The 27,378-nt window shown below is 38.1% G+C and overlaps 1 protein-coding gene across 1 annotated transcript; it reads left to right on the plus strand.

The window, feature by feature from the left end:
* The first annotated feature begins 21,895 nt into the window (after positions 1 to 21,895).
* LOC146323333 (uncharacterized) lies at positions 21,896 to 26,589 on the plus strand. Its single transcript, XM_084724188.1, has 3 exons — positions 21,896 to 22,594; positions 24,090 to 24,250; positions 25,025 to 26,589. The coding sequence occupies exons 1-3, from the start codon at positions 22,120 to 22,122 to the stop codon at positions 25,358 to 25,360; spliced, it is 972 nt and encodes a 323-aa protein (XP_084580314.1). The 5' UTR covers positions 21,896 to 22,119; the 3' UTR covers positions 25,361 to 26,589.
* The last annotated feature ends 789 nt before the right edge of the window (positions 26,590 to 27,378 follow it).

Consider the following 27,378-nt stretch of genomic DNA (forward strand, 5'->3'; position numbering starts at 1 on the left):
ACAGACAGGTTACCAAACAGCTGAAAATCAATAATCATCTATTTGTTTTTGCACATTCAATGATATAAATAACAACAAAATAAACTTTCTTAATGACAGTTAATACTATCAGATAGATTTTTCAGACCTTTCCGAATGGTCAAAATCCATATTTCAGTCTATAACTTTAAAGAATCTTTAATATCCTGTGATGTTTCCTTCATCAGATAAACCTGCCTCATGTGACTGACACTGATACTGACCACTAGAGGTCAGTCAAATTCAGTCTGTAGAGTCGACAGTAACTTCCCTTTAAACGCTCCATTTTATTCAGGTGTATTTGATGCTGTCATGAAATCTTCTTCAAGAAATCACTGATAAACTATTAATTCTAATACATTAATTACTTGTCAATTACTCATCAAGATTTGATGCTCTGACTCTTCACATTCTCTGAGGAGACTTTTACATTTGCATGTTTGACCTGCTTCTCCTCCTCAAGTAATGAAATGCTGCTCAAAGGCCTTCTTGTCACGTTCTTTGAGCCAGTTTCAGTTAAAACCATTTAATTTTCAGGCACCAAAATAAAGACAAATCAGGTTCACAGCTCACTGTGACCAAATTTTAAAAAACATTTTTTTGAGTTTCTAAAACTCAAAGTTTCAAGATTATCTACAGAAGAGTAGTAAATTATCTCAACTAAAGATTGCAGGTTGGCAAAACAGCTTTTTTTTTTAAAGTTTATATCAGAAGTCAAAAAGTTAGAGTTGGGCTCAAAATTCAAAAATCTGTTGCAGTACTTTTCCTGAAATTTTGAGTCGTCTCAACTATTAATTTTGTGTGTGTAAATTTTCTGACTGTGAAAATATATATGTATGTAAGTATGTATAAAAGTAAGTTTTAATATTTTGCCAACTAAAATGTGAGTCTCTGGCTCGGTACCTTTTCCTTTATTTTCTTTTGTTGGACAAAAAATGGCCCTTTTGATCATAACGGCTGCAGATCCCTGTCCTACACGCTTGAAAGAGTAGAGTCAGATAAGGTGTTTGCAATCTGCAAGCTCACTGCTAGATGCCACTAAATCCTACAAACTGGTCTTTTAAAAGACTTTTTTTGAGTCTTATCTCCTCCGGCAGGTCGCTCCACGGTCACCTTTAGATTTAAGCCTCCACTTAGCAGCCGGCAGCAGGGCCCCACCTGAGGGTCTGAGGCTGTGAACTGGCTCATCATTTCTGCTTAGGAGCTCAGGGCCAGACCCAAAAAGACACATACAGTCGATTCTTTCATTTGTTATTATACAGGAAAAGATTAAAATTAACATAATAAAATCAGTCACAATTAAACAGGTCTGACTCAGTTAAAACTGGTTTAAAGCAGGTTCCTGTTCTGCAGCACATGAAAGACAAAATCACATCAAAAAACAGACAACAGTCAACAAAAACAAAAAGACAGAGAAGTGCACAGATATTATGGGTTAAATCAGTGGTCGCAAGTGTGTCCTTCCATCAGAGAGCGTTTATACGCCTGTTAACATGTGTAACAGAGGTTACTGTTCTAATATAAAATGGGAACTCATTCCACAGTGAAGCAGATAAATGCATGAATGACTTTTTGCAGACCACAGTGTGGGAGCATCAGTTTAATTCCAGATAAATCAAGTATGATTCCAAAATTTCTGTCAGCATATTTGACATTAGCAGACAGAGAACCAAGGCCACCCTCAATACGACTGGTGAAGTTTTGGGGATTGAACAATATGATTTGTGGAGTTATCAGAATCCATATTTCATTTCTTAGTTCAGTGGTCCCCAACATTTTTTTTCCTTTGAGCCGCCCACTTGAATTTAAGAAAAGCTGTGTCCCTCTAGCCTGCACACACACACACACACACACACACACACACACACACACACACACACACACACACACACACACACACACACACACCAAAAGAATAATGATTAATTCCAAAGCTGTATTGTCCAAAATTAAAATCAATTCTAATTGCTTCCATTCTGTTAACATCGCAGCAGAGTCGACCTAAACGGTGATTCATCATAACAGAGCTGTCACAGAGGTGTGGTCTGCTAAATAAACTACTATGTTTGAGAGAAGACAAAAAAAAATGCATCTTTTCAAATAGTTTTGTACACAGACTTTTGTATAAGTTGTGATTTTAGTTAACACGTGCAAATCTAATTTTGACAGAGCAGACAAGATCTTGGGGACCCGCAGGATCCCAGGCTGCTGACCAGTGTCTTTTCAGTTATATCATTTCAAAGTCCCTTATATCAGTGTCCCCCAACCCTGGTCCTCAGGGACCACTGCCCTGCATGTTTTAGATGTTTCCCTGCTCCAACACACCTGATTCAAATGATCAGCTCATCATCAAGCCTCTGCGGACGCCTGACAACAACCTGATCATTTGAATCAGGTGTGTTGGAGCAGGGAAACTGAGGACCAGGGCCTTATATCTTATGATGTTTCCATCATCAGATCAGACGAGCCTGACATAACTCACACTGCAACTGGACACTAGAGGTCAGTCAAATTCAATAGCATCTCCTCTGAAGCACTGACTGTCAGAGGTGGTCAGAAAGGGGACATTCAAGGCTCAAAAGTCCTTTAATAACAGGGCAAGATGCTAATAAATTTGTTTTTGTCTGTTTTTATTTGGGTGTATTTGATGTTGACATGAGATCTTCTCAAAGAGTTAATGGATAAACAATGTAGGGCTGCTAACGATTATTTTCATAGTTAGTTAATCAGTTGATTATTTTTTCAATTAATCAATTAATAGCTGTTTGTTTTAAAATATCAGAAAATAGTGAAAAATGTTGATCACTGCTTTCCAAAGCCTAAGATGACATCCTGAACTGAATCCCAAAGATATTAAGTTTACTGTCGTAAAGGAGTAAAGAAACAAAAAAACAAACAATGCATATATTAAATACATTATTTACTTCCTGTTTGCCCATCAGCCTTTGATGCATTAACACTTCACTCTAAAAGAAAAGATTTTTAAGTTGTTGACCAGCTTCTCTTCCAAAAGCAATGCTTAAAGGCAAAATATGCAACATTTTGCTGAAAAAAACAACAGCAAAAATAATGATGTATGGACTCATCTTAACATAATCCCTTTCAATCATCACTGACCCAGCAGAAGTGTGTGGTGGTGTCTGCATCTGCAGAGACCCTGTTTTTTCTCTCAGGACGCTTTATCAACCCAAAACGTCAGTATTTGACGTCCTGGAAATGAGACTCAACAATCAGATATCTCTGTGGTGCGTTTAAGAACAGCTCGGACAAATCCAGCCAATTCCCGCTGAGGGTCATTTCATCAGAAACCGACCTTCTGACACTCGGCTTGGTGTCAGACTTTGGTGCCGGTTCTATTGAAGCCTACAGGAGAAAGGCACAATAAAACCACATAAATCTTCATCTTATGACCTTTGATGAAGAAATGCCTCTAAAATAAATGAAAGAACACACAGAATAATATGATAACTGATTTTTCTAAATGTGTGCATTTGTTCATTTGCCATTCATCTCTGAACTGTATCCAAAGATGACTTAACAGAATAAAGGGCCTTACAGGGTTCATGGTGAGTCAAATTAAAACGACCACCTTGGAAAATTTTGAATATAATAAATACTGTTAACACATACAGAAAACAAATGTGATGATGTGATGATGATCCTTAACATTGGCTATTGTTAACCCTGCTTGTAAAGCAGCCTCGGACTGAAATAAAAGGAAGAGAGAATGAAAAATACGGGTTTTGTCAACAATATTTATTCATCCTAAACTCAGTATTTTCAAGGGACACTTCACATTTTAATTTGACTCACCATGAGCCCTGTTTGTAGGATGGAGAGGTGCCAGTTCACCCGCTGGGCGCTGCTGCAAGGCACAAACCCTCTAACTGCTCTGTCTCTGACATCTTTGTGTGCGTGTGTGTGTGTGTGTGTGTGTGTGTGTGTGTGTGTGTGTGTGTGTGTGTGTGTGTGTGTGTGTGTGTGTATTCTGGGTATGGTAAAAACATGTGGGCCTAATTTCCCCACAAGGGATTAATAAAGTCCGCCCTCTTCTTTCCTTCTTCTAAAGTCTGCCTATAATCATCTTTGGATGCTATTATGAGTCCAGCAGCAAATAAACAAACGCATTTAGAAAGATCAGTCAGTCTGCTGTTCTCTGAAGTGTGCTTTCATTTATTTTTTGCATGCCCCCCTTTTGTTCACGCCACCTCACAATTTTTATCAATCATGAACAATAACTGGGAGTGGAACTAACGAAAAATTATTCAAAAATTAAATAAAGGTTTGCAGGATAGAATCAGCATATTCTTGTTTGTTTAGTCATATTCATTTGTTTCACTCTTTCTTTCTCTCCTGGTCTTCCGCGCCCCCCCAGCAGTTTCTCTGCGCCCTCCCAGAGGTGTCCGACCCCCAGTTTGGGACCCGCTGAGTTATAGGACATAGATATGTTGTGTGCTCTCCTCCATGCATGAGTACACCAAGCTGAGTCCAGTTGTATTGAAGCATGCATGTATCGTACTGTGTCAGTTGTGCAAGTCTGGTTCATGATGTTCCTTATTTTTTCAGTTTCTGTGAAGCTGCCATTTTAATTCTCCTTGATGATGATCATGTTTTTTTTCCCAAGTCTGAAATTTATTGCACTTTGGAGTCAATAAGATCAAAGATCAGAGTGAACTAATGAATGAATATAAACCCTCCATTTTCCCTCCTTTGTCCTTCACTCAACCTTTTTTGTTTTAACTCCTGCCATTAATTTAATGTTGCATAACATCAGAGATGAAATCTTCATAAGGGACCTCCTCTCTACATGAAATATTGGACCGTGCGATGTCGCCATGTTGTGACTTTTCTGTTGTAATTTAATTAGGATATAGTCTGCCTCTGGGGAACATCAGAATCTTTTCTCTGACTGAAGTCTCAAAGCATCCACTCAGTGATACATTACAAACATGTCGTACGTGTGCTGGAGGTGAGTAAACCGTATCGACCGTATTGAACCGTCACGCCGTCAAGGCTGGTTTCATTATTGAGTGAAGGAGTTTAGGATGTAGACGTCAACACGTCGACCACCGGGCCGCTGATTTACTTTGGCATAAATCTGCACTGTGATTTAACTGAAACCCGCCCTCAAGACCAGAAACAGACTTCCTGTCATTTGGAGGAAATTCATTTTGTGCACCTTCCTTTCAGGATTAATGACTCGTTTTGGAGGTCATCTTTGTGTTCTTCTCAGTTTCCTTTTTTAAAAACTGGTTTATAATAACACTTTACAATAAGGCTCCATTAATTAACATAATGCACGAATAAGCATTAAATAGCTGATGAGCCTAGTAAGCATTTACTAATGATTAACCATGTTAACTATGTTATTAGGCTAATTCATACATTATTTAATAGTTAATAAAGATGCTACTAACATTAGTTAATTCTGTAATAAGCATTAAATAACACTTAATTAACACCATAGAAAGATTTAAGTAATGTTAACAAATTTCAACAGTTTACATGTTAATTAGGATGCTAACTAATATCAGTATGTAACTAATAAAAATAAATGATAATTAACAAATATATATGTTCTTCCTGAAGGGCGGAAATTGTTTGTCAAGGTTACTATAATATAAAAGGGTTCTCGTTGGAGCCCCCTGGGCGGGTTCTTGATAAAAACCCTTGGAGTTCTTTGTATATTCTTCAGGGTGGGTTCTAGATAAAAGCCTATACTATAGACTATAAAAGACTATATAAGCTATAAAAAGGTTCTCTATAGAACCCCCTGAGTGTGTGTGGACAAGCCAAAGAACCCTTTTTGGTTCTAGTTAGCACCTGTATTTCTAAGAACATAGCTGTGTAATATCTTTCAGGTCATTCTCTGAATTGTAGATTATCATTTTCCCCTTTTTGTTCTTCTAAGAACAACTAAATAATTTGAGGTTTCTGGAAGCATCGTTCTTCCAGTACCCTGTCCTCAAAAGGAATCTGGCACCGCTGTGACTGCCGTTGACCTACGGACACGGAGAACAAGTATTTACAGAACTGAGGTGGAATTAAAGTCAGACAGGGATGGACCCAGCAGACGGGGACAAACACACCGAGTGTTACATTACGGCCCCTGGCAGCGTGTCAGGCGGTCTGGAGGGAGGGACCGGGGCTGGAGGAGGTCTGATTAATGAGTGTTACTGGGTGGTGGAGAGTTTGTGTCCCCGCTCACCCTCGTGTCACCGGCACACTCAATGGCTTCATCAATTTGTGGCCATTATCACGTCAATAGTCCAGAATGGAGGGAGGAGGGGAGTTCAGGATCGAGGGTCTGCTGCACCATCTGTGGAGAGCTGGAGCAAGAAGGGGTCACTGTAGTCACCAAAGTAAAAATATAAACATGAGCTGAATCTGGTCAAAGGTTTATTACTTACTAACCGTAAAAACAAAACAAGTTGAGAAAATTTAAAAGTTCAAGGCAACCGACTTTGAGCCCCACTCAAATTCTTTAAGTTTTGAAAAACTTTTACCAACTACTTACTTTTCTTCTCTAGATAAACTTAAATCTTTGAATTTTAGAAACTTAAAACAATATTGAGTGAATTAATTGAAGTGAAAGTAAATGCTAACATAAGACAAATCACAGTTCATTGTGGCCAGTTTTGGAATTTTTTATTTTTAGTTTCTAAAACTTAAAGATTCAAGTTTACACTTTAAAACCAAATTCTCACACTGATTGATTGTAATAAGGAGTGAAAACTTAACTTGTAAGTTTTAGCTTTACCAACCATGAAATAATTGTTTTTTATTCTTACAATTAATCAGATCTGTCATGTAAAACAGAGCTGAGAAAACTCAGAATTTGAAGGCATTTGGGTTCACTAGATTTTTGAACTTTGAAACAAACTCAAACTCTCTAAACTTTGAGAAAGTTTTGAAATAAACTAAACAGAGTTTTGCCAACCTCTAATCTTTTGTTGAGATAATTTACTTTTCGTCTTTAGATAAAATTGAATCTCGTGAGCTTTAGAAACCACCCAAAATAATCTTTAAAAATAATTCATGGTGAACTATGAACCTGATTTGTCTTTATTTGGATGCTTGAAAACTGAATTAAAAATTATTTAAATTCTCACATATTTATCATGAAATTTGGGGTAAATTTGTAGTTAATTTGAAAGAAAGTTCACATATGTGAAATGGTAATTACCACAAATCTGCATGAAAACAACTCTTGTGAATTATCACGTACTTACTATAAAATTTGAGGATAATTTGGAGGTATTTTTTATGAAATTTCAAATATGTGACTTGGTAATTACCACCTATATACCATGAAATTATGGGACCTGGAGACTGAAGCGTTACCCAATTCAAGTAACCAGACTGGAGAGATCTTGTTGTACCAAACAGCTCAGTAAATAGTCCTATCCTGTCTTGTGAAGTAGTTTTCTGCTTTCCAGAAAAGCTGAAACACAACTAAAATAATAAATAATCACTATCTCTGTGCTCATTCATCATTTCACCTGCAAACGTGACTCGTATGTGTGTGTTGGAGCGAGTGTCTGCATGTTCGTGTGAACGTGAGCAGCTGTGGAGCTGATATGGAGAAGCAAATAGCTGCACTCACATCATTAGCTGCTCATTTACAGACAGGAGGAGGATACTTGTCCACTTCAGATGCCTGCAGCTCTGAGAAAGTGTGTGTGTGTGTGAGTGTGTATCTCTGCCCACCATCCCAGACCTGTGTGTGTTTAAGAAACTGTCATCTCATGTGGCCATAATGTTGTCAGTTATTCCAGCAACTTCCTCTTTACTTTCTGCTGCTCTCCACTCCCTGTTTCTCGCCATCATTACACTGAGCTGCGACAGGAACAAGCCTAAAAAAAGATGTTTTTCCTCCTGGTTAACTCGCTCTGGTTTGGTCCCTTCTCCAACAGCCCCAAGGCTACTTGTCCTCTTTTCACATTAGTGTAGCAAATGTGCCACTCAGTGCAGTGCAGATCTCCACCAGACAACAGATGGTGAAGCACCTTCTGCAATGCCACCACAACTGCCAGATGTTTCAATAAATGGTCTCACTGCAATTAAATGGTTTCTGTTGGGACTAAAATCATCACACATGAATACAAGTTGGCTCGCTGAATCAACAGGAGTCTCAGCTTTCCAGTAATACCCAATTTATATAATTCAAGTTCTGTTTATGGAGCCCAGCATGCAGAAATATTGAAGTACACCAGTTTTAGAATAGGCAAAAACAGTGCCTTTATACTGCAAAAACTGCATGATTTTTGCTCAGAACTGCATGTGATTAGCATTAAAATGAGCATGTGTAAAAATCTTGGACCCAGATTCCAGTCCCAAAAGTATTCTTTTAACACTGGTATCAGAAAAAAAATCCTATCAAGGCCCACCTGCAGGGACTTCACGACCCACCAGTGGGCAGCGGCCCACACTTTTGGGAATCACTCCTCCAGGTCATCTGGTTTAATGGTATCAATATCTTCACTCTAGCATTAAAACTGAGCCTGCAGCTGGACAGATGTAACACTCACACACACACACACACACACACACACACACACACACACACACACACACACACACGGCTCTTCAGTCTGTAAACAGTTAACTCACCTTTGGGGCTGAGCTGTTTATTTTTTTGGCTGACAGATGTGTTAAACAGACATTTTAGTTTGTCCAGAGGCTGTTCAGAGTGAAACAGAGGGAATGATGGTTCTTCATCATGCCGTTCATACGGCCTCTAATGATGCTAATCGGTTCAACACCTGGTCTTTCATTGCGTATCGCTGTAACTGATTAAATTGTTCAGACTGCCATTAGACAAGCAACATCTGGGGTGGAACAAAGGCAGGCGAGACGCAGAGGAGATACCAGCAGAAGGTGGAGCAAAACAAGAACAGAGGTGGTGTAAAGTAAAGGGTGAGAGGGTGGGGTGGGGTTGTGAGGTGTGTGGGGGGGGGTCAATTAGGGAAATGAATCTCATCTTCAGTGTGGGACGACATACATCAAGCAGTGACAGCCCCTCCTCTAAGCCTGTCAGTCCCGCCTCTGTCAAAACGACCAATTAAAGCAAAGCTAATCCCCCCGTTAACCTCTGGACAGCCTCTCTGACACGGCAGCCTCCTCCTGTACACAACAACTCAGTCAATCAAACACTGTACACAAGCACATAAACACATTTATCTCACATCACAAAAGTCTATTTCTCAGTGTGTCTCCTCTATTTTACACTTTATTGTGCTTTTTAATCCAGGACCGGCTGTTCGTTAACAGTCATTACAACCACGGCTGCAACTAATGATTGTTTTCATAGTCGATTAATCAGTTGATTATTTTCTTGGTTAATCAATTAATAGTTATTTGGTTTAAAGTGTCGGAAAATGGTGCAAAATGTCTGTCAGTGTTTCCCAAAACCAAAGATGACGTCCTCAAATGTCTTGTTTTAGTCATAACTGAAGATATTCAGTTTGCTGTCATAAACAAGTAAAGAAACCAGAAAATGTTCAAAATTAAGAGGCTGAAATCTGAGAATTTTGACTTTTTTCTTAAAAAAATGCTCAAATCAATCAATCAATTATCAGAATAGTCAGTGATTAATTTAATATTCAATTAATAATCGATTAATCGTTGCAGCCCTGATTCCAACAATTGTGGCTTTGAACTGACTTTGTTTTTCATGTTATCATTTGTTCTTATTCATTGATAATATGAAATGTCATTATGAAAATTTTCAAATTTAAATGTCCAATAACTTTGTCATGTTAAAAACTATAATTCAGCTGGTACCTGACTTTTCCATAAAATGTCTGTATTTGCATTTTAAATGTGTTTTTATATAAATTACACAAAATGCAAAGAAAATCTTTTAACTATTGTTGCTTCTTTGGGCAGTTGGAGATACATTTTGGTTGCTTAGCAACCAGGGCTGAACAATCAATCTAAATTCTATCAAAATCACAATATGATCTACTGCAATTTTCAAATTGCATTTTAATAGAAAACTATTTAATATTTCAGGCACTAATAAAAAAACAAATCAGGTTCACAGCTTAATGGGTTTTTTAGTTTCTAAATCTCAAAGATTCAAGTTTATCTAAAGAAGAAAAGTAAATTAACTCAACTAAAGATTATAGGTCAGCAAAACTTTTTGAGTTTGAGTTTGGCTCAAAACTCAAAAATGTCTTGCAGTGTTTTGCCTTAAAATCTTAAGTCATCTCAGCTATTTCTTTTTTACAGTGTAGGCTGTGATTATTTTCTGTGACAGCTCTAGAAGGAAGTTTGTTCTAAATGTTTTTAAAAAATGTTATAATCTTATAAAATACAATGAATTGTTTGTTTCTTGTTCTGAGAAATTTAAGAATGATCTAAAATTTGATTGGGATCTCTGATGGTTAATATCTGACAGAAAAATGCTGCTGTGACTACATGCAATCATTATGATTTACTCTCTGTGGTGGCATGCAAATTAATTAAATTCTACAAAATTTACATCTCGGTGTTGTGTCATTTTTAAAATATATCCTAACACAAGAAGTGCACCAATCTGAAAACATATTTCTTGCTTGTGAGCCATTCTTATTTTTTATCTTCGTGCATTTTAACCTTTTTGCCTTTATTTCAGGAGCCACATTACTCCTGCTGTTGACTGATCTGAAGCTAACACATACAGAAACCGGTTCTTGGATTTGAGCTTTTTTATATTTAATATCTATCCTTCAAATAAACAGAACCGGTGTGGGCAGTTCTTCAGTTAACACCATGGTTGAACAAGACAAAAGCACCATGAACAACAAATATCTGTCCAATCAAATCCAGGAATAAAGATGTCATTGTAGAGGACACATGTCACAAATACTGCTTATTGCCTCTTTTATCCAAATTGCTTTGACGCCATAAATCACTCCGCAGGTCATTTCAGTACTCTCTAACATACAGACTGCACCACAGACCACAATAAAATCAGAAACCTGTAACCTGCACTCATTCCCACAGTTACAAGCTTCTCCCTGCTTTTATTATTTAATCTCCAACAACATATCAGTGTTTTTCATCTGAATTCTGCAGGTTCTGGGGAGATAAGGCGATAAATAAAGAGCAGGAGAGGAGAGGTGATGTGGCAGTGTCAGGTGTGTGAGAAGAATTATGTGGTTTCCTTCATCACCTAACCCTACAACGCACACATACACACACACACACACACACACACACACACACACACACACACACACACACACACACACACAAATACATGCACACAGCCCATCTGATTAAACCCCACAAACATGGATTGGTGGGAGTGTCCACGGAGCACGAGGCTAATTGAACTGTCTTCAGTCTGACAGGATGGAGGGGTGTGAAGAGAATGATGAGGATGAGATTAAACATGCAGGAGTAAGAGTTGCATACGCTGTAAAAAAAATGTTTTAGCTTAAAAAAGTTAGTGGCGAGGCTGCCTTAAAGTTTTAAGTTAACTGAATTTGAAGAGACAAGATGAGGTAAGTTTGTAATGATTCAAAACAAATAAACGTTTCTAATAAAACATGAAAAATAAACTTGAGAAAAACATATTCAATCATCTTAAGATATGAAGTCAAACCAACAGCTGCAGTCACACTGACAAACATCACAAACAAATTCGATTTCATCTCACATTTTCCATTTAAGTTTGCATCATACATGTCTTCTTCACACTATAAAAAGACGGCTCTCAGGAAAACTTTAACTCTCAAACAATGCATGCTGGGAAGTCTAAAGATTTCAAGTTAGAAGAACTCATTTCTCAGTTTTCTAAAAATAAATACTTGAAATTTTAAGTTTAGTTAACTTCAATACATAAAACTTACATATGTTAAGTTTATAAGAAAATATCAGTTGATTCCAACAAAGGTATGACTTTGTTACAATGCAGGCCTCAAAGATGCATAGAAAAGAAGCAGCTGACGGGTGGATTTCTATTATATTTGGTAAATTTATATATTCATGCACAGCAGCGGACTCAGACTGTCTGTGTTGCAGGGGTGACAAAGGGCTCCAGCTGTATGAGGTGGGGCACCAGTGGTGAAACGGCTCCAATCCCTGGTGTAAATTAAAATTGTTTTATTATGTGGCTTAAACTACAACAACTCCTACACCTTTGTGATAAAAAACACACAACTATTAACTATTTAACCTTTCACAAACACATAGAGGCTAGCATGTAGTGCAGCTGAATTTTATCCACTGGAGGAGCACTGTTAAAGGCATTTTATCATGTTTTACAAGTCCCCTGTTGTTTCATAATTTAAACACTTTTATTATGAAGCAGCACAACAGGAACTGTTTTCATTCAGGGGGGCTTCATCAGCAGTGACACGAATATGAAACTGTAAAATAAAGCAGATACCTGAAAGTACAAACAGCAACACGGGAGAGAAACTTCATTTCAAAGCACAGAGATTCAGTTTGAAGATAGAAAAGTACTGAGAGCTGAACATAAAGAGACATTATGAAACGTCTTGCTCTCGACTCTCCTGCACACACGAGCTGAGTGTCGCAACACTTACTTGTTCGAGGGAGAGAAAAGAGGGTCGTCACAGATTGGCCATGGCTGGCGAGATGTCACCGCAGCCTGCTTTGAGGTGGGTTGGGCTCACTTTGGACCCACTCCAGAGTAGGCTCAGCACAGCATAAAACTGGTAATAGAAATGCAAATCAGCACGGCACGGTTCAAAAGTGCCAATCGAAAAGCCTCACGCCAGTGTTCATCTACCCCACAGGTAACCTCATTTGTAGTTGCTTGTTGGGTCCCATTCCCAGATCGTGAAATACATATGTTGTACGAAAGAAATTCTTGATTCAGTGATTGGCCAAAGCCTCCTTCACAGGCTAGAACAGAGCCAAGAGGAGGAGCAGAAGTCTCATTTTCTATTAGATGACTTAAATTACATAAAAGTTGTTATAGAACTTTTGCTCAGTGATGCTGAAAATAAACTGCCTTCAAGAGCTTTAATATTTGTTGTACTCTGGAGCACTGGAACTTCTTCTACTTTGAAAACCAGATACACAGAAAACTCTTGAAGTGATCGTCTTAGCTATCAGAAACCAAACGCCCAAACCTTTTTACAGAGAAGTCACAGTTTGCAGAGCGGTTTAAACTCGTTTAAAGCCACTGTGTTTTTGTGTTAAAGGAAGAACATATTTGGGTGCTGAGTATTTTGGGAAGCTGACCCTGCAGAGCAGTCTGGCCATCCCACAGAGCAACAGATGTTTAACTACTCTGTGCAGCCACCACTCTGCCGCCCCGTCCCCGTCCCTGCCCCTGTCTTTGTGTGTTAACCAGCTCTACGTGTGTCTGCCTCCTCCTCTCATTCACAGACTTCTGTTCAGGACTAATTAGCTATGTGCCTCCTCTCCTTCTACCCTGAAGCCTCATCTCATTGTACTGTCATCTCACTGTTTACTGTGCTAAGTAATAATCATCCAGTCTCAGTTCTCCTCCTCCCGCCTCCCCTCCTTTCCCTCCTCTTCCCCTCCTCCGCTCCTCCCTCTCGTCCTCCTCATTATGGCGTGGTCTCAGTTGTGACGGCTGTCATTAATCAACTCATTTTGGACGCCGTTGAACCTTGCAACCCCGAACACCCACCGCTGCTCAACCAGGAAGTGTTCTATTCCCCTGCGGCCCATTAGGCCAATCAGAGCAGAACTGGGACATGACAATAGATGCAACAATAGAAACCAAAAGCAGATATTAGACTTGAATCCACAATAGGACACAGACAGCAGGAGAACAACAGGCTTTATTATACTCTATCTGTTGGGGATTTTAGGGGATTTTCCTCTAGCTGTAATGTCTCCTGGGATACGTAGTCATATTTTACTTTACTAACACTCTGATCTTGTTAATCTGTGTCACTTACATTTGCCAAGGAGGGTCACTAATGTCTCCAGTCTCCACCAGGGTTAAAGTCCTCATTTGAAATGTGTTATAGTGCATTCAGGTTTTAGATGAATCCAGGAGTAGTTCTAAATCTGTGTGAGTTAAAGAGACAGTTCACCCCAAAATAAAAAGGCATATCTTTCTAAGAACTAATATATCTGTCTTTATCTCTTTGGTGTGAGTTGCAGAGTTTTGCAGATATCGGCGGTGGAGACGTCCAGCTTCTCTCCAATATTATGGGACTAAATTGCACTTGGTTTGAGGTGCTCAAACCACCGAAAATACATTTGAAAAAGTTCAAAACTACAGTCTAGGATTGAACAATTTTGAAAAAAAATCTAATTGCGATTATTTTGACTGATATTGCAATTGCGATATAATTTGTGATTTTAGAGGGAATGAAAATTTTTATATCATTCTTATTTTGATTGAAAAACAGGTTATAATGACTATTTTGCAGGATTCTGTACCAAATGAAGATATTTCTTTTAAGTCTGTTGAATCTGATTTGTCAGATCTGATTTTTTTGGACACGTATTTTGCCTTATTTTATTGTACCTCCTGCAATTTGAAAATTACAGAAAGCCATATTGTGATTTCAGTAGAATTTCAATTAATCATGCAGCCCTAATCATGACTTAGTTGCTCAAGATAATCCACAGACCTGGTTGTGAGTAGTTATAGGTAGGAGCTATTTTCTTTCTGCAGTAGAAGCTCCTTTTTTCTACAAGAAAAGAACATGAAACTGCTCACAACAGGGTCTGTGGATTATCTTGAGTCACCGGGTCATGATTTTTGGAAAGAGATGCTGGTTTTGAATTTGGTGCTTTGAGCACCACAAGCTGAGTGCCATTTAGTCCTGCAGACCTAAACGGAGACCTAAACGGTGCTCACAAAACCTCAGAATGGAACAGAAAAAAAAACAGGACTGGTGTGAAATCGGAGACAAAACATCAGCAGAGGCAAAAATGGCTTTGAGAAAATGTTATTGAAACAAATTGCGTCAAATCCTCCAGTCAGTGAAAAGTAAAAGCTGGACTCTGGCTGGCGTCTGTACTGCATGTTGGCACTCATTAATCAGCTACCCACCTGCCGGCTAAAGTTGGTCATAACAGTGTTTCCCAAACTTTTTTCCTGGGGACACACTGTTTTAAAATGACAAACCATCACGACTCAAGTCACACTAAGCCTAATCAATAAATACTGAGAAGAATTCATTTGTGCATAAATGAACATTCCTGACCATTTTTACTGTCATTTCCAAATCACACAACATTATCTTGATGCTTTATTGAAAACATATACGCTTGTTAAAACTTAACAAATGAAAAACTAATTCATGTAGGTTGAGTTAACAGGTCATCTCATGTTTTTATTTCCAACATGGGACATTTGAGCCTTCAACACAAATGAGACGATATAAGTGAACTTAGATGGAATAAACAGGCTCTTGTTTTTTCCTCTTATCAGTAAAACGGGTGTTCTGCAGATATAAATGTAAAATTTACTGAATTTCCTCCATAGTCTTATTTATTTGGTGACCCAAATAAAATCTCCTATGACCCACCTGTGGGTCCCGACCCAGCCTTTGGGGATGACTGCGCCGTAAGGTTTGATTCTATCTGCCAGAAATTTCTAGCAAAAATATCTAATATTTTTTTTCTGTATGCTGTTTTATATTTGTGAGGTAAAAATGCTCTTTAAGGGGTGCTCTGGTTGCTCACCTACCCTCCCTTGTGTTGAGGTTGTTGTTCTTATTGCTTCACCTGTCCTGTCCAATAAAGACAAAAGGCCAAAAACATCATTTTGCATCATAACTATACAACACAACACATTGCAGCAGGTATTTTCTTTTGGCTCCATGGTCCACCATTACGCTTCAGTTTTATCACTCCAAGGAAAACAGTTTGTCTGATTTAGATATTCCACACGGTACATGCTCCCTCACAAACAGCACTGAATTAAACCTGCCTCTCTGAAGTCTTAATTTAATCTGGATCTAAATCTATGACTTAAATATGAAGCTGATTTAAATATAAAGTCGGTGCAGGTCACTTTGAGACAGCTTAAAGAGACATTTTAATGTGGGACTAGTCTTTGTCACAACCTCGTTTATGTAAACTTAAAGATTATTTTTATTTGATTGCTGTTGGAGACAGTTTTTGAATGATAATTAATGAAATGATATAACGGTCTCATCTCATTTTTGTGAACTCAGCACGATTGTTATTTTATTCATGTTAAATTGTTTTGAACTTAAAAAATGTGATAACAACATGAAGACAATTGTGTTTTTTCGTGTATTGTTGCTGCAGTTCATACCATTACAACACAAGCTCTTGTAATCACAACACTTTTGGTTCAGCCTCTGTTCCTTCCTGTGCAAGAACAGCGTAACCTTTTTCCCTCTTAACTATAGAGGTTTGACAGACTCGCCCACCGGGTTAACCTCTTTTACATTTGTGTATGAATAGAAGCAACATGAATGGATCTTTTACAGCTGAGGGTAGAGAGGAGCTGAGTAGTTGTTCTGTGTCTCCCAGACTTGCTCTTGTCTGTTTGGACTCTGTGGTCTGCATTGTTGCTCTTGTCTACATGCGTGTGTGTGCGTGAGCGCCTGTGCATGCAAATATGTGTGTGTGTGTGTGTGTGTGTGTGTGTGGGTGTGGGTGTGTGTGTGTGTGTGTGGTGTGTAAAGTGGCTGTAACCCAAAAGTAGCTATTAGAAAACACCCCCAGCTCATCATTAACATAGCAGTTGTAATGCCAAATGTTCATGACTGTAGACGAGTGTCTCCTCAAAGTGCATTTTCATGAAAATAGATCACATGAGGAAAGTGTAACTTGAAATCAGTAAAAAAGTTTGGCTGACATTGAAAATTATTCTTATCCATGCTAGGGGATCATGCTTGTGTGTGGATCAGGGCTCTAATTACACAGTGGCTTTTGAGGGAGGCCTGTTTTTCAATGCACACCGTTACAAAACATGCCACATGCATGTTGCACAAACATGCACAAACAACAAGTAAATTGTAATGTAAAGACCGAATAAACACACAACATCAACATAGCTTTACTATTGATATTTATTTCAAGAACATCATGTCATTCAGGGGAGCTGAGCTGCCCTGTAATTCCAACTATGGTGTGCTCAGCATGTGTACATACATGAGTGATCAACAGAGGCTTTTCTGCAGCTGATGTTCATTCATCATCATCATCATCATCATCATCATTTTTCTGCCTGTCTTGTGAACGTGATATCTCAAGAACGCCTTGAGTTAATTGGCATAAATGTCCACTTGGACTCAAACATGAACTGATTAGATTTTGGTGGTGACAACATTTCACACAACTATCTAATAGAATAAAATGATGATGTAATTGTATATCCATAAGGTCAAAGGTCAACTTCACCATGACATCATGATGTTCAGCTCTCTATCAGTCCTCTGTCCTGCTTTGTAAAATCGTCTCTAAGTGACGGCAGCATGTTTCTCACTGGAAGTCATTCAGTGTCTATTATTCAGATATAGTGAAAACTTAAGTTCCTGCAGAGTCTTCACGTTATATGAGTCTGGACAGACATGGATGTAAACTGTAACTTGACTGTTTGGTGGAGACAAACAGTTGAGACAACCGCAAAATATAAAGGCAACACTCTGGAACAGATTTTTGAGTTTTTAGCCTCAACTCAAACTCTTAGGTTTTGAAATAAAATTTAAATGTTACAAACCTGGTTTCTTTAATGCCTGAAAAATTAAATTGTTTTAATTTGAAAAAAAAAAAAAAAATTTATTAAATTTTACTATTTATTTTCACTTCAGTTAACTTACTCATTTTCAAAGTTTTAAGTTTATCTAAAGAAGAAAATTTTCTTAGCAAAAGATCAGTAGTTGGTAAAAGTTTTTCAGAACTTAAGAATTTGAGTTGGGCTCAAAACTCAAAAATCTATTGCAGCCTGTTCCCTTGAACTTTTTTCAACTTCTTCATGCACAAACGTGAGGCAGTAAATCTATTTTTTGAATCTCTGCTGGTTGCATCTGTCAGTTGTGGCGACATTGCAGCTGGTGCTTCACCGTCTGTTTCCTGGTGGGAATCTGCATTCTAGTAACCTCATCTAGTTTTGGTATTAAGTTTAAGCACTATTTTTTCTCAAATTCACTGTTGTTACAGCTCTGTGTGAGACAGTATGACTCTGATTTTCACCCTTATCAATGAGATATAATCTTACAAATCTAAAAAACTTTTCTGACACTTACAGATTTAATCAAATAGACACCTGACCTCTGGTTTCATAGATGCTTCTGTCGCCATTCATGAACGATGTTTCCATTTTAGGCGAAGATAAATGGATCGCTCTCCTCGGACATGATGTCAGATCCTCAGACTGGAGTATATTACTGTACAAAGTATCAAGTTATGACTGCTATCTAATAGTGAATAGATAAAAGCAACATACGAGGGTTACATGAACACAAAGACTTGTTTTGTTACGGGTTATTAACCCGGCAATTATTATGTCCATAAATCACATTTACATTATATCACCAAACATAATAACTCTCAGTGGTGTGAAATTTCAAATGCTGCGTCGTCTTTTATCTACAGAACCTTATCTCAAATGATGTGATATTTGTGCTCGGATATCATGGTCAAGATATGTTGTATAACCTTTATTAAATGGTGACATATATCCTTTCTCTTTGCCTTATCTAATGCAGAACAGATCACAGGGTATTAATTATTTTACAGCCGGCTTTTTACAACCAGTCCTGTCGTGGTGCTTCACACATTACTCTGACCCGTCTGACACTGACTATCAAGGCCAGTGGAAAAAAACACCTAATTACTAACAAACAAAGCATTTATTTTGTCAGAGATAACCTTTAATTTGAAATCTAATCACTTCCTCTCTTCCTCTCAGAAAAGAGGTAAATTGCTTTCACTACATAATGGAAACAGAGAGCATATTTGTTTGTTGATGAGTTTTTATCATAAAATTAAGTATCAAACCGTTGATGAAAATGTAACTGTAAGTTATTTTACAGTGCTACTGTATAACCTACAGAATAATATTGTATTTATTACAATAAAATATTGTTATTTAGCTTTTGATGTAAAATAAGGAAAAGTATAATTGAAGATTTAACTGCACAAAAAGCAGAAAATGTATTATGCAATTTTAACAATATACAGTAGTAACACAACAATAATCAAAAAACATAAAGAGACCAAACCGTCTAAAAGTGTCCTAAATCCAATAAATTACCATAAAAATAAATAAAATGGATTTCTAAATATTTCACTTGTCAGCAGCAGCATGAAACATACATTGCAAACTAACCAGTCTGACTCCTTTGTGTAAGCGTGTCTTCTGTAGGCCTGCAGCTCTGGTTTTGACCCCACTACCTGAGCTCAGTGTGTGGTTCTTAGAAATGATTGATGATGGAACTTGTAAATTAGTAACCTGCGTCTCCTGTGAGAGGACTTGAAACACAGAACATCAAAGCCTCCTCATGCATAAGTGTGTCTGTGTGTGATTCAAGTGAGGAAAGAGACTTTATCAGGACTCATAAATTTAGACTGGATTGCATCAGCAAAGATTAATTTAATCCAAGATCAATTCTGAGTTTATCAACTCAAGGTTTAAAATGTGTAAATCCAGATTTAAAATTGAGCAGAGCTCTGTTGCATGAAAATTAATCACAGTTTTAATCCAAGTTTACTGATGTAAACAGAAATTAAATAGATTTTAATCAGTATTGAGATGCTTGCTTGTGCAATTTAAGATGAAGAAATAAAAATTAATTTAAGTGCTGTTGCTCTCTACAAATGATAAGGCAAGACTGTTATTTTCCAACTGCTCTGTTTTCCTTAACCTTACATTATTTGCTATCTAGCTAAAAAGTAATAAAACTTTACATTGTTCACTTGAGCTAAAAAGTTAACATAACATTACATTACTTGCTGAAAAAAAGTTAATGAAATGTTACATTTTTTGCTAGCTAGTTATCAAATGAGTCACTGAGACTTTCTATGAAACCAGCTGTTTCAACATGCAGATTATGTAATGTATATTTTCTATGATGTTGTTCTGTGTGTGATGTATTATTCTAAATTGTGTTATTTTGCATTATTTTTAATAGTTTGCATTGTATTGTTTGCACAGTGCTGTAAACATCTGTCAGCCAATGGGCCACAGATGTAATTTAGCCATAGCTAACTCTGGCTCAACGTGTGACTCAACTGTTGTGTTGTGCATTTAATCAGTAAAAAATAATCTAAAAAAATAATGAACTGAACTGAATTAAACTAAAAAGTAAAAACATAATAATGTTAGCTAGCTAACTAAAAAATTAACATTGTTTCATTACATCACAGTTTTGCCGCAGCAGAATTAAATCTAATCCAGGTTTAAGGTAAAAACTAAACTGAGGTGTAAAGAGTCTAACAGTCTTTCTTTCGGTTTCAAAGTTTGCTGCAATATAATTTAAACTTAAACTGCAATCTAACTGTCTGAAAACTGTCAAGTTATAATACTCTAACTCTACTAATAATCATTTGATGGTGACATGCAGACATGCCTGCACACACACACACACACACACACACACACACACACACACACACACACATGCATATGCATCCATAGGCCGTTGAGTTTATATGTTGGGTAGCTCAGCAGGTGTTGCTGTGTTTATCTTTGAGGTGAGAGCAGTGTGTTTTCCCAGGCCTCTGTCTGTCTCTTATCAGTCCTGTAAAAACTGGGTGCAGGAAATCACCGGCAGACGTCTACATGGACGCAGTTTGGACACTTTAAGTCCACCTGAAGGCTCATATAGAGGTTTAGTTCCAGGTCAGGAGGGAATCAGCTTTGGTTGGCAGGATGATGTCTTCACAATAGCAGGGTTTGATTCATACTTTGTGTAAAATAACATATAAAATATGCAAATTCACCAAGTTATTGGCTGTAATATGCACAACACTGCATATTGTAATGTCTATAGTGCAGGAATAAAAGGAAGAGAACAGGATTTTGTGTCACCTGTCCATACTTTCTGTTTGTGTGTCTGGGCTGCGGAGAGAGAAAATGAGTTTGCTTTCTGTCACTTTACTGCCCCGTTATCTGCCCCATGGTGTGGTGATGACCGATAATCATACCAGCAACCGCTGATAAGAACGCCTGGTTTCTGTCAACCTTAGCAGGCAATAAACTGTAATGAAGAGTTAGTTGTAAACTGATGAATTTCGTCATCTCTCTATCTAAGTGACATTACCGTAATAAACATAATATACCTTTCAAGTGTGTGTTTGTGTGTGTGTGTTTGTGTGTGTGTGTGTGTGTGTGTGTGTATGTGTATGTGTGTGTGTGTGTGTGTGTGTGTGTGTGTGCATGAGACAGTGTGTGAGAAAACTGCCCCTCAGTCTCACCTGAGACTGAAAGATGACATGAAATTTGAAGACTCAAAACTCTATATAATCTATATAAAATCTATAGAAAGCATATGAATTTTCAGATTTTGGGGTGCTCTGTCCATTTAAAATAACCAGACTTCACATTTTATATTATATTTTATATTACTAAGAGTGAAACACACTTCTTTGATGAATGTTTGTGCATATTATGGGTACTTTGTGTTCACATGGTGCAAACATTTTTAATACATGTCTAATTTATTTCTAATACATTTTTCATGAGTTGTTCTAAGTAGAAGTGTAAAAAACAAAGAAACAAAACAAATTAAAACAAACAAAAAAAAAAAAAAACAGGCTGCATCAGATTATGCTAAGGGACACACATGACGGGTCCCCTGTATGTTTTCTATCTTGTAAGGGGCCCTTGGCTGAGAAAACATTTCTTTAGACGGAGTATACCCTGCCCCTGTGCTGCAGGGCTCTGACCAATCACAACGGAGCAAACTTTATGGTGCTATTGGGTGAGAGTAATTTTTGAGCTCACTGCTGGAGTGACTGAGGTGGTCTTTACGCACAGGGTTTAAGTGCAGTGGGTTAGAGAGAGGACGCGTCTTCAGAGAAGTGACCAGAGTTTGTTCGGTGGGCCAGTTTAAAGTTCGTCAGAGAGGGGCAGACACTTTTAAGTTAAACATTTCAGTGTAAGATAGAAGTGTAAGATACAAGACAAGAAGAAACATCAGCTGTTAATTGGAGACGTCGTGGTGCAGAATGACCACCACCATGGAGAAATCTAAAAACTTTCGCATTGACGCGCTCCTTGCGCACGGCGCGGAACAGACAGCGGACAGAGACGGTGCGTCCCCGGGGTTGTATCACAGCAGGAGCCCCGGAGGCAGTCCGGTGTCAACCCGCGGCTCAGAGACGCCCTCCCCTCATCCAAACCCGACAAACCCCTCTTCAGTCCTGCAGGGGCCGGGAGTCCTGTCCAAGTCCCAGCTCTTCAACCTGTCCCAGCCGGGATTCGCCGCTCTGCACCAGGGCGGGCTCCTCGGAATGCACCCGGGCTCCATGTATCCTCTGGCGGCCCTCGGAGGCCAGCACCACGCCTTCATGTACCCCGGCTTCACGCAGCTGGTCCAGCCGTACCCGGAGCAGCTGAAGGGGGGCACCATGGCCGCGACGCTCCCGCTGGAGCACTGGATCAGAGCCGGGATGATGATCCCCAGAGTGGGAGAGTATGGAGGTGAGCCGACCGGCCTGTCTCAGAAACTTTATCTGTATCATTTAAATTTAAGACGGAAAAAGAACCAAAATACACGTTTATTTGTGGATCTGTCTTAAAATGTTTAAAGGGCATCTTCTAATAATAATAATGATTGTTTCTTTAATAGGTTATATTCAGTGTATAAATTTAAAATTGTATAAATTATAATATTATAATATTATGCAAAATAGTGCTATAATTGTATTTAAACATTTGTCTTTAAAACATCTCATGTATTTATAGATAAAATAAATAAATAAATAAATAAATTGCATGTACCCTTATTGGCTAATTTACACAAACCTTAAAAAACAAGATATAGAGACAATACTCCTGTTTAGACCTGATTAAAATCCAATAAAATCTATAGTTACGCTTTATAATAATAGGATTAATAATCATCATCATCTTAAAATAGTGCTCTATTTATATAACTGTCAATATTTTTTAAAAATCCCTTTACGTCTCTTTTATATATCAAATAAACGTAATATTAATTCAGTTGTACTTGAGAAAACCTGTTCAATAAACTGAAGTTACTGAGTTAAAGCAATAATTCTTCAGTCACACTGATTGATTTTACAAACAAATTTAAAATTCTCCCACATTTTCTGTTTGAAGAGTCTTTTGTCATTTCTCACAAGGAAGGTAACCCTCAGCTGCTCCTGCTGGAGTTTTCATCATATATATTTTCTTCAAACTATAAAATTAGGGGAATTTTAACTCAAACAATCTGCTAATATGCTGATCATATTTCTTTAGAAACATAATTTAAAGAATTGATTGAACTCTGTACACTACATTTATTCAACTCATTTCATGTTAAAAAAAAATTAAAGTTAGAAGAACTCAAATTCTGAGGTGTTCTGAAAATGATTAATAGAAATATAAATTGATAACTTGAATTGTATATTTACATTAAGTCAATGAGAAAAAATTAGCCGATTCCACTAAATCCCTGTATGAATTTTTACAGTGTACTCCAAGTGGCAGGTCAAGAGCCAGTTTATTTTTTATGTTTATGATCCTCCTCCTCTTCCTCCTCCTCTTCCTCCTCACACCTGTGTGTTTGGTTTTGAGAGGGCCGTGACATTGTGACATTGAGATGCTGTCGCTTCAGGACAATTCATCTGATAAAAAAATAAGACATAACATTTTACGGTAAAGGTAACACCTGACAAAGACCTGCTACTTAATCAATTGATAACATTTACAGCGTTTTCATTAAGGTAATGGTCCTGCGTGATGGTTTATTACCCCTCCAAAGCAATATCCTCTCACATCCTGGCAATAAATGTTAACTGATAGAAATTAAGATATACAGACAGGAGGACGGACAGGAACCTAAACGCTGACATGGAAACCAAACTGAGGGAGTTTGAAGATGTATTTATTTGTCAAATGACTGTTTATTAATGTTGAATAATAACCGTCCTCTCTGCTGTTCCTCTGTCTCTTTTCCCCTCTCATGCAGCGACGGTCCAGGCCGGTTTGTTGGGGAAGTGTCGGAGGCCCCGGACGGCGTTCACCAGCCAGCAGCTGCTGGAATTAGAAAACCAGTTCAAACTCAACAAGTACCTGTCGAGGCCCAAACGCTTCGAGGTGGCCACTTCACTCATGCTCACTGAGACTCAGGTGAGACAGTCAGACGTAACATGTTGAATTATTGTAGAGCTGCAGTGATAAGACAATTAATCAATCAACTGTCAGCTACTAAATTAATCACCAACTATTTTGATGATTGATTAATCTTTTTAAGCCTTTTTTAAAAAGAAAATAATATCCAAAAATGTCTGATTTCAGCTTCTAAAATGTGAATGTTTTATGGTTCCTTTACTCTTTTATGACTGCAAACTAAATTATCTCTGAGTTGTGGACAAAACAAGACATTTGTGGACATAATCTTTGGGTTTGGGGAACACTGATTGACATTTTTCACCATTTTCTGATGTTTCATGGACAAAACAACTAATCGATTAATCAAGAAAATTTTTGACAGATAAATAATGAAAATAATCATTAATTGTATCCAATAGTATATTATTTATCTACATCAATTGCTTGCTAAGTAGCTAGCTATGTACATCAGCTACTGCTGACATTAACATGACCCAGGGGTGTGATTAGCCCTGAACAGCTTCTTTAACCTGGGGCTAAGTGCAGTGTGAAAAGCCAGTCTTTTTTTTATGTATTTTGTGTGGTCTGACGTTATTAAAAACAATAATATTAAGCTTCATTGGTTCAAATGTTGAGTGTCTACGGCATAACTTAATCATGATCCCATAGACATGTGGGAATTGAGTGAAACTAAACAAAGGTCAAAGGTCCAGGCTTTGTCTGAGGGGAGGCCTACAGTCTCAGACTGTTCAACGTTGTGTAACTGTCATGATTCCTGTTGTTCTCCACCAGGTTAAGATCTGGTTCCAGAACAGACGTATGAAATGGAAGAGAAGTCGTAAAGCTAAGGAACAAGCAGCCTCGCCCTCCCCACTGACCGACACAGAAAGACCTGGGATGGATCTACACGGCACCAAACCTCAGAGTGATTCACACAGCTCGAGCCTGGAGGACGAAGAGGAGATAGAAGGGGAGGACGAAGAGGAGACAGAGGTGCTGAGGGCAGGTTCTTTAGGCTCTGTAGACTTCATAAAGCGTGCTGGAGGAGGAACAGGGAACTACAGCTTTTACTCAGAGGAGGAGCTGGAGGAGGGAGGGTCAAGAACAAGAAGTGGGGTTTTCCCATAGTTATAAAGTTCAGCATGCTTTTATTGTGCGTCTTTTAATGTTTATTATTCTCGAGAAGACAATACACAAAGTGACCAGGTGCACAAACATGACAAGAAGAGGATCATTCATTTTTCACTGCCCAGCCCGTAGTACCACATCTGCATCTGGAGCTCTGAAATTAACAACACTTTTAGACATGAGGGTTCCAAAAGGGTTCCTCTTGAAGTGCTTATCAAGAACCCTTTTTTTGAAGAAAGGGTTCAACTAGAGTTCTTTGGAATACTGAGAGTTCCATTAAGAACCCTTTTTGGAGAAAAGAGTTCTTAAATGATTGTTGAAATCCTTTTGGTGAAAAAAGGCAAAGGGAAAGCCCTGGGTAGAACATTACACGATACAAAGGTTCTCCCTTTTCCAACAAGCAAGCTCTGGTTCGTGAGCCAGTTCCATTCAAGATCCTCGGGACCTGGGTCCTATCTAGAGACCAAGCCCACGTTTCCTCCAGTTCTGAGTGGAACCACTGTAATCCGTGATGTCATAAACAAGGCTTTTTGGGTTTGAACCAATTTATTTTTGGTTGAAATACACAGACCAGTTCAAAGTTGGAAAATTGTCAACAATCCAGAGTTATGACTTCAGAATCAACAAATAATTCTGACTTATTATGGGCATTTTTGTGCACAATTAACCTGTGATGTAAACAGTACAAACAACTTGAAAGTCCTGTCATCTGCAAAAAGTAATTTATCTATGAATGTACATGTACTTAAACTATGGATGGGGGGTAAGAGCACTTTCAAAGACAGAAATATTAACTTCGTGTTGTAAAGAGTGTCGGTTCAGTGTTACATCCGTCTGTTACAAATGCTGGACAAAGATGCCACCAATATTTCATATTTTTGAGAAGACAAAAATAACGGACCGACATTCACCCAGTTAAAGGTTTTATGTTGTACAAAACTCTTTGTTTTGCGTGTTATATATAGTTAAAGCCACACACACACACACACACACACACACACACACACACACACACACACACACACACACACTCACACGCACACGGAGGAGTGGCTGCACACACCGCATGTTTTTTGGAATTTGCTGTTAATGTGGAATTTAAACTGTTCTTATGTTAAACGTGTTATGTTGTCAATATAATTTAACGTCATAGAATTTAATATATTTCACTATAAAAGCAACAGTAGTGGGGTTTTTGTGGTTTGAAAAATAAAGTTGAATTAAATGTGTGTTGAGTCTTTTTCATGAATTACTTTGATTAATCTAAGTGATAATATTTGCATAGCCTATTCAACTTACCTCATAACATCATATAAGTGTAAATCCCCTCGTTGTGTTGTAAATAGACCTTTTTCACAGCAGCCATTTTGACATGTAACAGTGGGGTGAAGACAGGTGTTACCAGGTAAATAATATAAGGCTCTGTTCCATTCAGGTCAAACAGGCTGCTGTTATGGTGCATGTGCTGGCTCACTAGAAAGACTCTGCTACACTAAATGGAACGGGACTTTGGCTAGTAGTTCCCTGCAAAGTGGACTAGTAAGATTCCAAACTGTAGGGAGCAAAAAAAAAAAAAGCGCTATTCAAAGAAAACAGTGAACTGGAAGAACCGAACACGGTTCTTTATTTTGCTGGAGCTGACAAGCACAAGTACTCATCAGTCAGTTTAAAGGGATAGTTCACCCAAAAATTTAAATTCAGTCATTATCTACTCACGCTCATGCCGATTGAAGGTCGGGTTTAGTTTTTTTAGTCCACAAAACACTGCTGGAGTTTCACAGGAAAACAGTGTTGAAGAATCTCCTAAAAATAGAAGTGAATGGTGAATGAATCTTCCCTGTAGATCCTTAGCTTGGAGCCACGTTCACATGCAACTGATCATCAAAAGGCATGTTGGGACTTTATTGTGCCAGACAAGCAGTGTGTCTCCTAAATTGGCATGAGGGTGAGTAGATAATTACTGAAATTTCATTTTGGGGTGAACTGTCCCTTTAACATTGAATAGATATTTTTACTTT

This window comes from Lutjanus erythropterus, chromosome 8, assembly GCF_056507025.1.
Source record: "Lutjanus erythropterus isolate fLutEry1 chromosome 8, fLutEry1.hap2, whole genome shotgun sequence".
NCBI classification, from domain to species: domain Eukaryota; kingdom Metazoa; phylum Chordata; class Actinopteri; order Lutjaniformes; family Lutjanidae; genus Lutjanus; species Lutjanus erythropterus.